The 16,220-nt window shown below is 36.3% G+C and overlaps 1 protein-coding gene across 1 annotated transcript in view; it reads left to right on the top strand.

Moving 5' to 3' along the window:
- The window catches only part of FAM3C (FAM3 metabolism regulating signaling molecule C), a 52,809-nt gene that overhangs the window by 10,346 nt on the left and 26,243 nt on the right, over window positions 1–16,220 (top strand). Inside the window, exons 2-3 of the mRNA XM_054564545.1 lie at window positions 4,886–4,940; window positions 10,012–10,116. Of these exons, the coding sequence (XP_054420520.1) occupies window positions 4,928–4,940; window positions 10,012–10,116 (118 nt within the window). The 5' untranslated portion in view covers window positions 4,886–4,927. The remainder of the gene's footprint in view (window positions 1–4,885; window positions 4,941–10,011; window positions 10,117–16,220) is intronic.

Raw genomic sequence — 16,220 nt, 5'->3', positions numbered from 1 at the left:
GAGGATTTGTTCTGTTTTTTCTCATGAGTGTATGTATCTCCAAGGGAGTGCAGTTGATTCTGGACATGTATAACAAACCCTCATGGAACACAGAATTTAAGATTGTCTGTCTGTCTGTCTTCTGTAGTGGTACATCTAAGAGGACCAGTACAGGCGTTGTGGGATTTGTGCATCCTGCAGAAAGCCCAGCAAGAAATGTTGGAATATTAGGGTATGGTCAGCAAAGTTTATTCCTCTATTTTAAAACTATTTTTTAATTTAAATTTTATTTTTTATTCCTCTATCTCAAGTTGGCAAAAAAAAAAAAACCAAACAAACAAAAAACAACCCATGGCCTCTGTATGACCCACAGCCAAGATTGGGTTTTACATTTTTGAGTGATTTTAAAAAATCAAAAGTGATATTTTGTAATGTGACAAAATTTTAGGAAATTCAAATTTCATTTTATGAAATTCAAGTTTCAGTATCCACAAATAAAGTTTAATTATAATACACCTGGGTCCCTGGGTTTATGTGTTGTCTATGACTGCCTTCCAGCTACGGAGCAGAGCATAGTAGTTGAAATGGAGACTGTGTGGTCCACAAAGCCTAAAATACTGACCCCCTGGCTCTTTTACAGAAAAAGTTTGCCAACAGTTTCTCTATTTTATTCACATAAAGGGATTTTTTGCAAATAATTTTTTAATATACTTTTGTTTCTACATAAAATGAGAAAAATTGAGTGACATAGTTGCATTATCCTGTTTTGATTTCAGTATTACTGTTTTTTCTTGAACTGGGACAAAAATGTAACCTTTTACATTTTGAATTTGAGGAGGCCTGTGTTAGTCCAAAGAAACAGAAGAAATGATAGGTAGGTAGGTAATAGATATCATAAGGAGTTGGCTCTTGCAGTTGTGGAAACTGAGAAATCAAAACCTCTGCAGCCATCCAGCAGTAGAGCCAATGGTATAGTTCTCATCTGAATCCACAGGCCTGAGAACCAGCAGGACTGATGGTGTAAGTTTCAGTCCAAGTCTGAAGGCAGGTGAAGACTGATGCCCCAGCTCAAAGACAGTAAACAGTCAATTCTCCCTTCCTCTGACTTTTTAGTTCTGTTTAGACCTCCAACAGATTGGATGAGTGAGATCCACTCACGTTGAGGAGAGCAAACTGCCATATTAAAATTTTACCTAGAAACACCTTCACAAACATCCAGAACAATATTTAACCAAATACCTGGATACTCCATGGCCCAGTCAAGTTGACACATAATTAACCATGACTGGACCTAAATATACTTTAAATCTATCTGCTTGTGCTGTGACCTTTTTTTTTCTTAGTCCTTTTGAAAAGCCCCAGTTCACATGAATATTAAGTGAATCATATGGATTTCACTCAGTTGATTCATTTAAAATTGCATTTGACCAGCATAGTTTCTTTATAGTTATGAAGTATAATTTGCAGTATTTTTTTTCTGGTTTAATTGTTACTGTTAATATTAAATATATCAACAAATGTGTTTCTGTGCTTCACTTTCTTCTATTCTGTCTATCTTTGAGGAAGATCCTAATACACATGCTTAGTCATTTTGTCAGATCTTGAGTGGGGTTGGCCGCAGAGATTAGCAATTCCCAGAGCAATTTGCAAAAGCCAGGGTGATGGGCATGGAATTTTGTCAACAAGCTCCATATATTAGAGTATGTCAGTGAGCTACTGGGGTGAAAGAAGTGGATTTGTTTGTAGTGTCAGTTTCTTTCTTATCCTTCATATGACCTTAGACAAATCCCTTGACTTCATTTATAATGCAGTCCTAATACCCACAACACTAGAGGGCTGTTGGGAAGATTACATAAAATAAGAAGGTGTGTGAATTGCTCTACTGAATACATTATTACCTGGTTTATGTGAACTGCCAAAACTTTCCCCTCCTTGGAAAATGATTATTTTTATGATTTATTTTATTTATATAGAATCATAGTCTTGTAATTCAAATGATGTAGCTGGAGTTCATTTCTCAAGGAAAGATGAAAGGATCGACCTGAGCATTTATCTGTTTTTCCTGACATTGATTGATCCTGGGATGGTAACCTGCTCATTTTGCCTGACTTTCACAAAACTTCCCTAAATCAGACTAACGTTGATAATTGGGCTGAAGGAAATGTTTAAATTATGAGACATTCAAAGCTCTCCAGTGTGTCGCTCTGAGGCCCTAGATTAGGCTCTCTTCTGGCTGGAGATAGGTCGCATTGTTAGGTAGCGTTTATCCAGCAGGGCGTCTTACTGCCCCGGGGCACTGTGGTGACGCTTGCAGGGGGTTCCCCGGTGATTGTGCACTTCACATATTAGCAACCCGATCTGGTTCAGCCATTTATCTAAAACACTGAATGAAACTTGTTGTTATGGCCTATATGTATTTCACAAATGTACTCTTAAGAGTTTTTTGTGTTTTTGTTTTAAATATGCCCTAAAATACTCTCCCCTACCGTCAATATTCTAGTTTTAGTAAGTGGATCTAATTTCTATATTTCTATCTTTTAATGAACATATAAGGAAAATTATAAATTCTTTTACCTGTAGCTTCTGGATTAGAGATTTGTATTTCTAGCAGAGTCCTCTTTACCCTTTTATTGTGGTGTTCATTTTCTCTGGATCTGTTCAGTCCCTCCCTGATTGCTGGAGGTTCAGCCTCCTGTTTACACAGGATCCCATTGTTTTTACTTTCTCCCCCTAAGATGATTATGTGTAATGGTTTTCCTTGTTTTTAAATGTCCTCTTAAGAAGAGGAGTTGGATTTAGCACACCATAAACAGATGCTCCTTAATTTGCTTTCAGATGTATTCAATAGTCTTTCCTTATGCTGATTTATACTCTTATAAAATTAATTTGCTTCTTAAACGATCTAATTAAAATGTGTTAGGACTGAAATTTGATGAGATTTTAATTTAGAGATTTTACTAAATGTTATTCTCTGAAAAATTTGATGGAAAACATGAATTCAGCAAGACAGTTGTAGTTGCCTCTATCACGGTCTTAACTAGTGAGCACTTTAGAAGCAGGAGTGGCAGGCAGCGCAGAGAGACAGCAGGGGCGTGAGGCAGTGACTTAACTGTGCCAGGGTGGCTCCCTCAGCGAGAAATGGAACAGTGAAATAGCACAGCCACCGTCTGCCCCACTGCTTATCACACTTTCAAAGAAATTTTCCTAGGTCACACTCAGATAAGAGTGATGTTATTTTGGAACATTAGCTGGGAGGAAAAGCATGTGGTTGTTATAAACATAGTGTCCATTTTTGCTAGAAGTCAAAAGAGGATTTATAACCACTTGGGGTTTTCATTTGAAAAGCTGAGGATTTTTTTCTGCTTTTATGTGTTAGTTTGTGGATACTTCAGAATCCCTTCCCTTTTGTTATTTTTCCAGCCTGTGGCTAAGTAGTTTAAAAAGATATAGGACATTGACTTTTCCTATTATGTGGAAGGTGTTCAGCTAACTAACAAAGGAAAATAAATCAATAATGTTCATTTCAGTATTAGGTCAACTGTTGGTATTTTCTTCAGGGTATATTAGGCAGAAGAAAGAAAATTTGCATAAGGGTATTGACACTCTGGATGCTCCCCACCCTCACTTACTCCTTGTGGGTGAACAAGAAAACTGGATGTCTCACTTCGCTTCAGTGTCCTTCAAGAGGTGGGGCACTATTTTTATTTGAAGCATAATGTGTGTATCATTAGATCAGATGTCACCAAACATCAGTATGAAAGTACAGTCTAAAATAAAAACGTATTTTTTTTAATTTTTAAAATTTGATTTTAGAGGGGAAAGGAAGGAGAAAGAGAGGGAGAGAAATCTATGTGCGAGAGAGAAATTGCTGGGTTGCCAACTGGGAACCTGGCCCGCAACCCAGGCATGTGTCCTGACTGGAAATTGAACTGGTGACCTTTTGGTTTGTAGACTGGCGCTTAATCCACTTAGCCACACCTGCCGGGGCAAGACGTATGTTTGATTAATGTGATTCATTAATCAAAATTTCCTTTTGAATTCCTTTCCTGTACAATAGACTGAATAGACTGCAGGAGCTGTCTAGCTAAACTTGGGCATGAACTTCCTGCTAATATCATTTACTTGCTTTTCCATTTGCTTTTAAAAATTTTACCTGAGTTATTACTTAGGAGGGACATATACATATACAGATTTTTTTTTCCCCAGTATCTATTTGTTGTTATTAGTATAATATCAAAGGACAATTTCTTCATTGACGGATAACATACACTGCCAATAATAATTGCCGCAATATTAAAAATTACTATACATTTGTGAATTTTTTTTTATAAACAAATTGAAAACATGCGGAGGAAGAGAACACTGGTATTAAACTAAGAAGTCTTTTCTCTAAGTGCTTATCATAATGATGCTTGAGTTATGTCACACTAAAAATGAAGTGGCATCCTGTAGTGGAGTGAAACTTGCAGCAGCAACCAGCAGACCTAAACCCTATCCCATTCTGCAGCTAATTTGTTCCATGACTGGATAAGCAGCTTAACCTCTTTGAACCTCAATTGCAAATTGAAAGTTTGAAACTAAGTATCCAGAGTTCCTTATGGGTGCCTGATCACTGACAGCAATTAGGCATTAGCTTTTCTTCACAAACTTGATGGCAAGTTTCCCCTCCTTTGTTCATTCAGTTGAGAGCTGGGGGACCCAGTGGAGGACATGACCTTCGGCTCAGTAGCTTTCATGGTCCAGCAGACGGCAACACCCAGTCATAAGAGTTCTTTTATTAGATGTCAATATTTTTAGAATGCTTAGAATGTCATGACACTTAGGTTAATAAATACTCTCCACATTCAATCTAAGAAGGAATGTTCTTTTTAGACCTAATGCTGTTTGCCTTTTCTTTTTATTTTAGGAGCTTTTTTAATGAAAAGTGCCAAAGGCTGAAAAACCAAACATGAGGGTAGCAGGTAAGATAAATATGTCAATTCAATAGAAGTAATTTTGCTTCTTGTGTAACCTGTTTGTTTAATAATGACTAAAGGAGGGGGTAAATAATCTTTTTTTCTGAATCAAATGCAAAGCTGAAATATAGCACGCTAAATCATTACTTAGCCTCTTTACTTTTTTATGTAGTTGGCAAGTCCCACATTGGCCATTTAGTAAATGTTACATAAGTGTCTGGGGGCACTTTCATGGAAATTATTTATCCTAAATATTTTAAGTTACGGTTTTAATGTTCATGTTCTTATACATTTAGTTTATTTGCCTAATAATTCATATATAATGTCCATATGAAGAATAATTTTACAACCTTGGGGGACTGATTTTTGTTTTTGATAAGTTTTAATTTGTTGAGGAAAATGAGCTGTAAAGTTTAAAAGCTTAAATTTTTCCCTTGTATATACATAAATTAAAACTATTGTATGTAAAGGATTTGATAAAATGTGTTTTTTGTATAAGTGACTCTGTACAGGGTGGGGCAAAAGTAGGTTTACAGTCATGAGTACATGAAACAGGGTTTATTCTTGTATTATTATTTATTAATTATTGTATTATTCTTCATATGAACAACTGTAAACCTACTTTTGCCCCACCCTGTATTTGCTAATTCAAGTTCAGTCTTCCTAAATGAGATAATGTGTAGGGACATCTGTTCCTTAGGCAGCATATTGAAGAAATTGAAACACCACTTGATATTCATATTTTTAAGGTAGTTATCCTTAAACATTATAAAAAGAACAGTTCCATAAATAACTAGAAGGGCTGATGATCTCCCTCTTCCTACTTACAGTGAAATAAGAGTGATCCTTCCACACCTGCTCATCCTCTAGCACAGCCAAAACCCTAAAGAAAGTGTACACTTTATGTAGAAATTTCTACTAAGTGTGTGTCCAATACAGGAGATAACTTGTAATTTCTCAGAATCAAGTTAGTCGTTCTTTTATCATTTTCTCACCAGCAAACAATATTTTTCTATGGGAGCATCTCTTAGAAGAACCTAACGTCAAGGTGTGAGGGAAAATAAGTCTTCTTAGTTCAGCCATAATTATATGGAATGGGGTACAGGTGTTTAAAAATCATGATTATTAAACAAAGATGATTGAGGGGTATTCACCTATGTTTTTGTAGAAATTTGAAAATCTGGATATCTTGGTCATGGACTTACAAAGACATTATTTTTTGAGTAGCTCTACAATTACTGAACCAAAATATTTCTAGAAACCAAGAGCTTGGTTGTGGCTTAAAAAACAAAACAAAACAAAACAAAACAAAAAAATGTGTTTAATGTCTTTTGTTTTTTAACAAAAATATTGTATTTGAGAACAGCTGGACTATGATTACATATTTCTAGATTTTAAAAGTACATTATTTAATTAAACATAGTTATTTGTTTAATAACTATGAAATAAAGCAAGTTTCCCTTCCTCACATAATTGTACATTCATTCTAGTTGAAATGAACTTTGTCAGCTAGTCCGTTTCTCTGATTCTGACAATTAATACCAAGGTTAATTGGTGAGTCATTATTCACTGAGTGCTTATTTTATGTTTGTCACTGTTCCTAGTATAGTTCTTCAAGGGATTGCTTTCAGTGAGTGAATAAGGAAGATTAGCTATTAGTTTATTTCTTTCAAACTAATTATCCTTTCTAATTTAAAAAAAATCTTGGTTGCTTTGCAATATACTTATAATCATTATTCATACAGTGAGGTATCACTGTCTAAAGTTTATGCTTTTTGGTTAGTGAAAAATAGGACACACTCAGATAAGCACAGTTCATAGCTAGAAAGAATAAGGAATCTCATGGAAGGCTATGAATGAGAACTGTGGTGTGGCATTTGTAGGCCCCTTCAAGTTCAGAATTGGATGATGATCAGCTCTGGAAGGGGCCCTCCATGACAGACATTCCAGAACTCTGGCGTTATGGAGGCTCTGCCAGCTTTCACCTGCCTACTTCTCTTAGGGAACATCTGCTTGCTGTATTACCAGTTGGTGTCTCCACCTCTAACTTTTCTCTTCCTTAGAGTGTTTATGTCCTCCTAGTTTCTCTGATGGTCCAGTATAAGTGAATATGTCTTGGTTTAAGACTCACTTCTACTATTGAGTTGTATGAACTTAGGCAAATGGTCTAAATTCTTAGCTTTGTCTTTCTTATTTGTAAAGTGAAAATAACTATCTTGAAAAGCTGTGCAAGGGAGATTATGCTTATAAAGCATGTAGCTCTGCAGTAGGCACAAGTAAATAGTGTATGTCTGTGTGGTATGTGTATGTCTGTGTGGTATGTATATGTCTGTCTAGAAGGTATCCTCCCATGTAATATGAAAAATACATTTATTGAAGAAGTCACAAGATACAGGAAACATTGTACATGGGACAATGACACCTCAGTCCCCTTCAAAGTAAGCACCTTAGGACCTCACAGAATTCTTCCAGGCACCATCAGCTGTCCCGCTGTATTTTCCAGAATCTCATTGAAGATCTGAAATCTCTTCCCTTAGTTTTGGGAAAAGCCAGAGGTCACAGGTCACCAAATCTGGGCTGTATCGGGGCTGAGTCACTTGGGTGATTTGATGTTTCACCAAAATACTGTGCATGAGACATGATGCATGAGCAGACACATTGTTGTGATGAAGTTGTCAGTCACCAGTTGCCCATAGCTGTGGAATTCTGAATCATCTGAGTAATTCAGATGGTTTCTATGGAGGAATGTTGAAGCTTAATGCAAAATTTGATGCAATTTGTTGCTCTACTCAGTCATTTTGAATGTGATGGCCACAGAGTACACATGCTCACTCAGTGGTGTCTGTCCACTGCCCCCACTGACTAGTACAGTGAAGTTGTCATTGTTCATGCATGTGCATTCCAGTCCACTCCGCTTGGCTGTCAGGTTAAATTGATGTCCCGCAATTCTTATATTAACAATGGCTGGAATTTTTCCAGACAGACCTTCATATGTATATATGATGTATATAGTGTGCTTAGTATAGGTTCAGGATAGTTTGGCATTGAATTTAGCCTAGAACTTCCATATTTTATAAACTTGATATTTTAATATTTCAATCTTGAACAAGGAGCATTTCATCTATCTGCTTTAGAGGACAGGGAAAGGTAATCTCTAATTGTACCAGCCCATGCTTGCTAGAAAAGGAGATATTAACCTATCATAAAAATATGTAATCTTCATACCAAGGTACCTTAAATGATCAAGAAGGAATATGCCACCTGTTACCATTCATCTATTTAGGAAGGACTTTTTGGGAATAGTACTATGTGCCAGGCACTCTGCTAGATCCTGTGGGGAGAAGATTTCAAAGCCTCATGGAATTTTACTGTCCTATGCACTAAAAATACAGGCAAATTGTAGTTGCTCTTGAAACTAGGAAGCACAGTTTTGGGAGAGGAGAAGATAGGAAACAGGGAGGGGTTGAAGTTGATGAGCTTAGTAGTTAGATTTCTCATTGCCACCTCATTTCTGTATTTAGAATGTTTCTCAGCAGAAATAAGCAGCACTGAGAAACTGCTCCCTCTCAGTGTCTTCAGCCTTTTGGAGCATCCTCAGTTCATTCCCTTCCCTCTTGAGAATGTAGTCCTCTTGTCTTTAGGTTTATGAGATTAGAAGGAATGTAGTGCTTTTATACCCTTCCTTACCCAGTAAGTTGAGTTTTAGCAGTTTTTGGGAGAGTGTGGTAATTTGGTGTTAGAGTAGTACTGTTCAGAGGGAGCACTGGGCGGTGTCAGGATCTCTGGATCCTGGTCCTTGTACTGCCACTACATTATCTGTAATCAGGGGCAGCTGCCTTACCCGTAGACCTTTGTTTCCTTAAGGAGAATGAGAAAACTGATGATGTTATCTACTTTTTCTTTTCTTTTAATCCTTACCTGAGGACATGCTTATTGATTTTAGAGAGAGGGGAGGGAAGGTAGAGCAACATCAACCAGTTGCCTCTCCTACACACCCCACCCAGGGATCAAACCTGCAGCCTAGGCATGTGCCCTGACTGGAATTGAACCTCAGACCCTTCGGTTTACAGCATAATGCTCCGACCAACTGAGCCATGCTGACCAGGGCTATCTCTTTTATAGCAATATGAATTAAACTTTTTGTAAGTGAGGGTAATGGAGTTTGGACAGGCACATACTCATAATAACCTAATGAGATGGCTCTGAAATCCTTAGGGTGAGAAGAAGACGTTTCCTTCCTATCACTTTCCATTTCCTTTCCTGCCTTTCACTGTTTCTTTCCTAGGATTACTGAGATTTGGAGAAAAAGGACAAATGATGATTCATGTTTAGCACTTAATTAGTTAATAGCACTGCTACTTGTAAGGCACTCAGAAACGGTTAAAGATATAAAAGGCTGAAAGACTAAGAGTCTGTCTTCATGGAGCTTACCCTGTAACTACATTGTGAATCACGTATGATAGGTGCTAAATGAAGTTGTCTAGGGCTGGGAAAGGCTTGTCTTAAACTAGGTATCAAGTATGAGAAGGAATACTTTTTTGGTCACTATACCGGGAGCACTCATGCACCTCAAGAGATAGGTCAGTTGGTGACAGGACATTTCACGTGAGAACTTGTTCCTTTGTGGACATCTTGCTCTGTTGTGTTAGTATCTCCAGAAGGTTCAGTGTTTTGTTATCATCGCTGTATAGTATTATTGCCCTTTATAGTTGGAAAGAATTAGGAATGGGTCATCCAACATACTTAGTGGCAGTCTTCCATTAACCATGACACTGTGTGTAGGCAGCCGGCCATTGATGGCAGGTCATGTTTTTGTGTGTAAAATCAGACAGATGCCTCAAGCAGTTCTTTTTCTAGATTGCCAGCCAATCTGATAATTCTTTGATCAGGAAAATCCTTTATCTTGATGGATATTTGGTACAATTTTTTTTGTAACTCAAGTATAATTAAGCTCAATAGATAAAAAGTAAAATGTATTAATCTTAAAAATTTTTTTTATAAACTTACAACTCTTCATTGAAATGTCATATAATAAAAGTCCTGTGGGTTTATAAGCTCATTTCTGCCCTTCATCTAGGTGCTGCAAAGTTGGTGGTCGCTGTGGCAGTATTTTTACTGACATTTTATGTTATTTCTCAAGTATTTGAAATAAAAATGGATGCAAGTTTAGGAAGTCTATTTGGTAAGTTCCATTTTTTCCCTTTCTTAAACCTTGTTTTTGATGTGATTGTTTATCACTTATCAACATTGAGTCACTGCTGTTTAGCCTGTCTAGAAAAGAAAATGTAATTATACCAGCAATTACGATTCATTAGAATATTATAAAATACACAATAGAAAGTCTTAAAATTAATTCAGTATAAAGCCTAAATCTTCCATTCAGCGTTCTGAATATATTTAATGGGGGCTGTTTCACACATGCTTAGGGTCATTATCCATGGTATTCCAAAGGTGCATTCTAGAAGATATCACACTGTATTTGAGTTGGCTGATAGAACACTTGGAACCAAACCTAGCTCTCAGTTAAAAAGTGGTTAGGAGACGTGATAATGCATTTTAAATACCAGCCATAGAAATCCCCTTTGCTTTTTTACCCTTATTTTCCTTCTGCAGCATTTTTCTTTTTACCAATTTGTTTAATGCCATATTGTAAACACATCACTATAAGCTACCTTAACTCTTGTTTTTAACCAAATAATTACATTAATAAAACTAAATTGACATTTGAAATGATTGCATAAGCTTTGGCTGTTGTTTAAGGTATTAAAAAACTATGCTTGAAAGATGAGGCTATGAAACCAATTAACATATTTTGACCTAGCCGGCAGAAATGGGATGAAACAACTTTCAGATCTCTGGAATAACCAGTTTTGCTTTTCATAAATTAATATTTGGAAGGAAACCACAAGACCTAATTCACTTCTCCTTACATCTGTTTTCAGGTGTAAGGGGGAAAAATTGGGAGAACTGTAATAGCATAAACAATAAAATACTTAAAAAAAAAAACACAAACAGGAGGCTAAGCACCAAGTCATCAGTTACCTGTGGGACTTGAGCAGTAGATAAGGGGACTTGAGCTTTATGTTTTACTTCCTTAAAAACAAAAACCAAACAAAAAAATACTTAGAAGCAAGTGTGGGAGTGAGAATATAGATGATTATTAAATTATTTGTTGTATTTCTTTATCTCTTTTAATTTTTACACAAGATGGTTTGGGCAAACAAATAAATACAAAGATAGGAAACTAAAGACAAGCAAACAAACATATTATGCATCTATACCATTCTATAATCTCTAGAAGATATACATGAAATTACAAGTCAGCTTAATTGCAGCAAACTTTTATGAAACTCTTTTCAACATTATTCTTCTAATATGCCTAAAACTTAGTTTTGAAAAAGACATGAAAAAGAAAATAGCAATGTTTGGTACTACACCAAAAAGAGTCACTGAGGCTACCATGAAAACAATAAATACTTAGTAATAAATGTATTTTGAAGTTACTAATGTAAAACAACAACAACAACTACAAAAAGACTCCCTTAAAGCAGTACTTCTCAAACTTTACTGTCAAAGGAATCTCCAGGGACTCTTTGCAAATGCAGGTTCTGATTGATTGTCTGGGATGGGGCCTGGGCGTCTGAATTTCTGGCAAGCTCCCAGGTGATGCTGAGGTTCCTATCCATGGAACATATTCGGTGTATCAAGTCTTTAGATAGTTCGGATATGTAGTCATCAATTTCTGTAGAAACATTTTTAGGTGACTTTCTTACAATGACTACTTAAATGTACTTCCTTGTATTGCACTAAATTCTACCTTTTATATTCTTGGGTAAATGATAGGAATTCACTTGCTTCTAATGCTGGAGTTCTCTTTTATATTAATGATACCTCATATAGTTAAATTGTAGTCATACTCATTCAGGTCATTTTTTTTATCTTAAGTTTTTATCTTGTCAAGTTATGGAATCTTCCCTTTCAATCATTTCTGTTAATGTAGTAGTTATTCTTCTGAACAGTCTGTTTTTCACCACCTGTCCCAAAATGAAGTATCCAGGATTCAAGATAGAGTAGTTATTGCAAAGTACAGTGAGATTTGACTGATTTCTTCTGCATATGGTATTCCTGTTGCTACAAAGGCCCAGTCTGCTGGCCTTGGAAAGTGCAACTGGTTTCAGTTGAATGATGGGGGCAGAAAGACACTGAAGTCATCAAGGACTTGTCCAGGGTTGCTGTGGGAACAGTGTGTATAGCTAATGCTTCTAAGAAAGGCTGATGGTTAAGGAAGAGGATTATGGGGTGGTAGTTTGAGGCAGGAGCACGTGGAACATTTTTTTTCTTTTTTGAAGTAATGGAGAGACTTTTCAGTTGTCTAGAGAGGCCTTGGACAAAGCAGTGATTTACAAATCAGTGGAAAGAGATTGACAGACAAGAAAAGCAGGATCTTTGGGAGAAGGGAGGCAACAGGACCACTGGTAGAAACAAAACTTTTGGGAAAAGGCCCACTGTTTTCAGAGAGAAGAGGCTGGATGAAGCCAGTGTTTTCGTCTGTTTCGGATATTTGTGTTGAGCCTGGACCCTTTCTGTAACCATCAAAGCGGACTCGCTGTATCTGTTTTTCCTCTTTGACGCATGCCTAGCTCACTACTGCCAGAGTTACTAAAACTCGGGAACCTTTATTAATGCTGGTTACCAGAGGGTGAAATCTGCACTCCCTACTCAGGACAGCACCCAGACCCCCAACCTGCCTCTGCTTCTCTCACCTGCTCTCTGCCCCTCCCACCCGTGCCTCATACTCGCTTTGCTAATCTGCCCATGATCTAGGGACACAAATTATGCCCTTTCATACCCCAGCCTTTGCTCATGCCAATTGCCTCACCCTGCACATCTTTCCCATCTCCCTTCATCTGTTAATCCTTTTCATTTTTCAAAACTGCATGAATGTCTCCTTCTTAAGAGAAATTGTATTTGAACCTCCCTTTTCCCTATTAGAATGTATTGCTCCTGTTTCTGAACTGTTTTGTTCTAATGCATAGTAGTTATATCTCAATTGGACAATGATTTTATTCTGCCTTATATTATAGTTTCTTTTCTTTTATCCTTTTTTATGTATTTGTCTTCCCTTACCAGGTAATAAATCTTGAGGGGAGTAGTACCTTGATTTTCACCCAGCATCTAACCCAGCATCTAGAGCTAGGCCCTGTAAATAGTAAATGCTGATTGAATGGGAAATGAATGTAGGTAATTGAAAATTAGAATTTTTACATGGAAAAAGTATTTCCAAATTTTTTTTAATTTTATTTTTAAATCATGTTTATTCTGTTACAGTTGTCTCAATTTTGGAAAAAAGAATATTTCCAAAGTGGGATTCATTTAAAGCTGTGTTAGTTGAAAAGTTGCTGGTCATCAGCTATGAAAGAATACTGAGCTAATTTAATTAGGATAGTTTTTCTTCATTTTCATTTTGATTTTTCCCAGTTTTGGGAACTTGTAGGGTCTCATAGTGTGTGTTTTAGCTGTTTGATTTAGACATTCTTAGGGCAGGTGGTTGATTTTGTTGTTATAACTTAAGTCATACACCCTATCCACAAAACCTTATTGGATTCCAGTCTATTGAACTGATGAAAACTTAATTTGTATGGTTATATTTTACTTCTCATTTCAGAGTAATTGAGCAAAGATGAAGATATGGTTGTTTTTGTCATTTGTTTAACATCTGACAATTTACCAAAGGATAACAAATTTCACTGGACATTAGGATTGTTCCTAAAATCAGTGTCTGAGAGGGACCATGAGAATAACTGTTTCTTTTTTAAAAAATTAAACTTTTTAAAATTACAATTGACATAAAATATTTCATTAGTTTCAGGTATATAACATATATACATGTAAGTGATTAGACATTTATATAACTTACTTTGGTAAATCTAGTAACTGTAGTTCTTTTGGTGGTGAATGTTTCTACTTTTTCATCTTGTTGATGTAATAACTAATCGTTTCTATTCATTTAGATTCAGATATATTATATAGTGTTATTTTAGAAAAATAAAGTGAACTTCGTTCTAGAAAGGAAGAATGAAAGTTTTGCCCACAATTAGTAGTTGAAATTACCAAAGTAGACTGTGATTTTTTAAAAAAGTTTTTAATGAAACTTTCTATTTTGTAGATTGATAAGCATTTGTGAGAAATAATACACAGAGGTCCTATATTGCTTTTACTCAGTTTTTCACTGAGTAATAGCTCATAAAACTATATACAGTGTCAAAACCAAGCTATCAGCATGGACACAATCTGCCAGTCTTAGTTATGATTGTGATTTAACGTAGTGTTAGTTTTCAGCATGGACTCTTAACATCTACTGAATGTAATGAACGCAGTCCAAATTATTTTTTGCATATTACTGCAGTAAGTGCTTAATGTTATATTGAGTTGATTTATTTTTATTCTTTCAGACTTACCATTGAAATAGCATATACATAAATTACTTCACATTACTAAAAACTAAAGAATAAAATAATTCTCTCTGATTTCTTCAGCCTGACTTGTTGAAAGATATTCATTGATGAAACCAAATCAGAAATGTTTATTATTATTGTTCCTTGAAGTGAAAAGTTGTGTGTTGAAAGAAATTAAGAATTAAAACTATCAAGTAGTTTAAGGAATAAAAGTTACAGAAAAGGTAGGATTTGTGTTTGTATGCTATGCCGGTGTGCTGCATGTAAAAAATAATCCTGTTTTATTTATGAAAATTTACTTGTTGGCTTCCAGGTGTTAAAATTTTCAGAATTGCAGAGCTAGTAGAGATCTTTCAGTGTTGATGAACTTTGGATAAAAATTAGTTCTCATCTGGAAAGAAAAGTCTTTCACAAGTATCTTTAAGGATCTCCCCTTACTTATACACAAATTAAATGGACATGATGTTATTCACTTAAAAGACCGATGATTAATGAAATGCTTTTTCCAACATTGTATGTATTCCAGTAAAATTTTTTGAACTGAGTAGTACTTAACTGTTTTTACATTTCTTAAGTTTTACAAGCAGACTAATTTGACTATTTTAGAGGCTCATCCCTCAGTTTCCTTCTACCTCCCTTTCCTCTACCAGTCTTTCCTGAGCATTAAGTGATTTTTGGTATCTCTAAGGTTCTCTCCTCAGCCCTCTTCTCACTTTATATCCTCCCTTTGGGTGGCACCACCCAATCATTGGCTAACTTTCTAGTTTATGTCTGTATCCTAGGTCTCATTTACTGCTGACCTCTAGACTTTGCCACTTGGATCTGCTCCAAGTGTTAACAATTTACAAGTCCAACACAGAACTCATTGTCCATCCCCTACTCCCATCTCTTCACTAGATTATAAACATCTTGAATTCAGAGCTGGTGGTGTATTTATTTATTTATGGCTCTTGTGAATGAATAAATGAATGCTTCTAAAGCTAAATGTCTGAGAGACAAGCTTGATTCCTCTCTTTCCTTCACCCTCCATCTGGCCTATTCCCAAGACCCATCAGTGTTGCTTCCTTAAGTTGTTCTGGACCTGCCTACTTCTTTGAAGCCCAACTTCACAGCCCTTGTTTGGGATGCTACTCTTTTCTACCTGGATTACTTTAGCAGCATCCTTGTGGACTCCTTGTCTCAAGCTTTGAACCCTGTGCAGTCTGCTCTGCACTCAAAAGTCAGAAGGCTTGTTCTGAAAACTCCATATCCTGGCTTTCTGCTCCTAGCATGACTAGCAGTTTTTGTACATGTGATCATAAGGCCTCAGGCATTCTCATTTCTGGGGGTGATGCAACATGAATTTGGGTGCTAGAATGAGATATGGCTTTGGAAACTAGCTCTGACAATTACTAATTATGATGTAGAACAAATCAAATTGGTAAACCTCTCTCTTCCCAGTTTCTTTCTCTTTAAAACAGCGATGATGCTCAAATCAATAATATATGCAGAAATGTTACTGAACCCAAACAGTGGGGGTGGGAGAGTCCTACCCTTTGCTGCCTACCAGGCAAATCTCCAAAGACAGAGTTCAGTGGAAAAGAAAAGAATCTTTTACTTAATCTTTTATTTTAGGCATGTTTCTGCCTAAAATAATCTGGGTAACAAAAGTAAGGGGGCAGGAAAAGTCAGTTTGTCATTACAACTACTACATAGGTTCAAGAACTGAAAATAACGCAAGAACAAAAATTTGTTCACAGTGCTGACTGTTACCACTAAGGTCTTGGAAATAACGGCAGGTTTCTGCCTCAAAGCCTGTTCCAAGACACCCAAAGAAAAATCACCCTGTCAC

Source organism: Pteronotus mesoamericanus, unplaced genomic scaffold, assembly GCF_021234165.1.
Source record: "Pteronotus mesoamericanus isolate MK-2021 breed Mesoamerican mustached bat unplaced genomic scaffold, CSHL_Meso_final scaffold_85, whole genome shotgun sequence".
In the NCBI taxonomy this organism is placed as follows: Eukaryota; Metazoa; Chordata; class Mammalia; order Chiroptera; family Mormoopidae; genus Pteronotus; species Pteronotus mesoamericanus.
The sequence above is the reverse complement of the archived record's forward strand: the minus strand, read 5'-3'. Positions and strand labels throughout refer to the sequence as shown.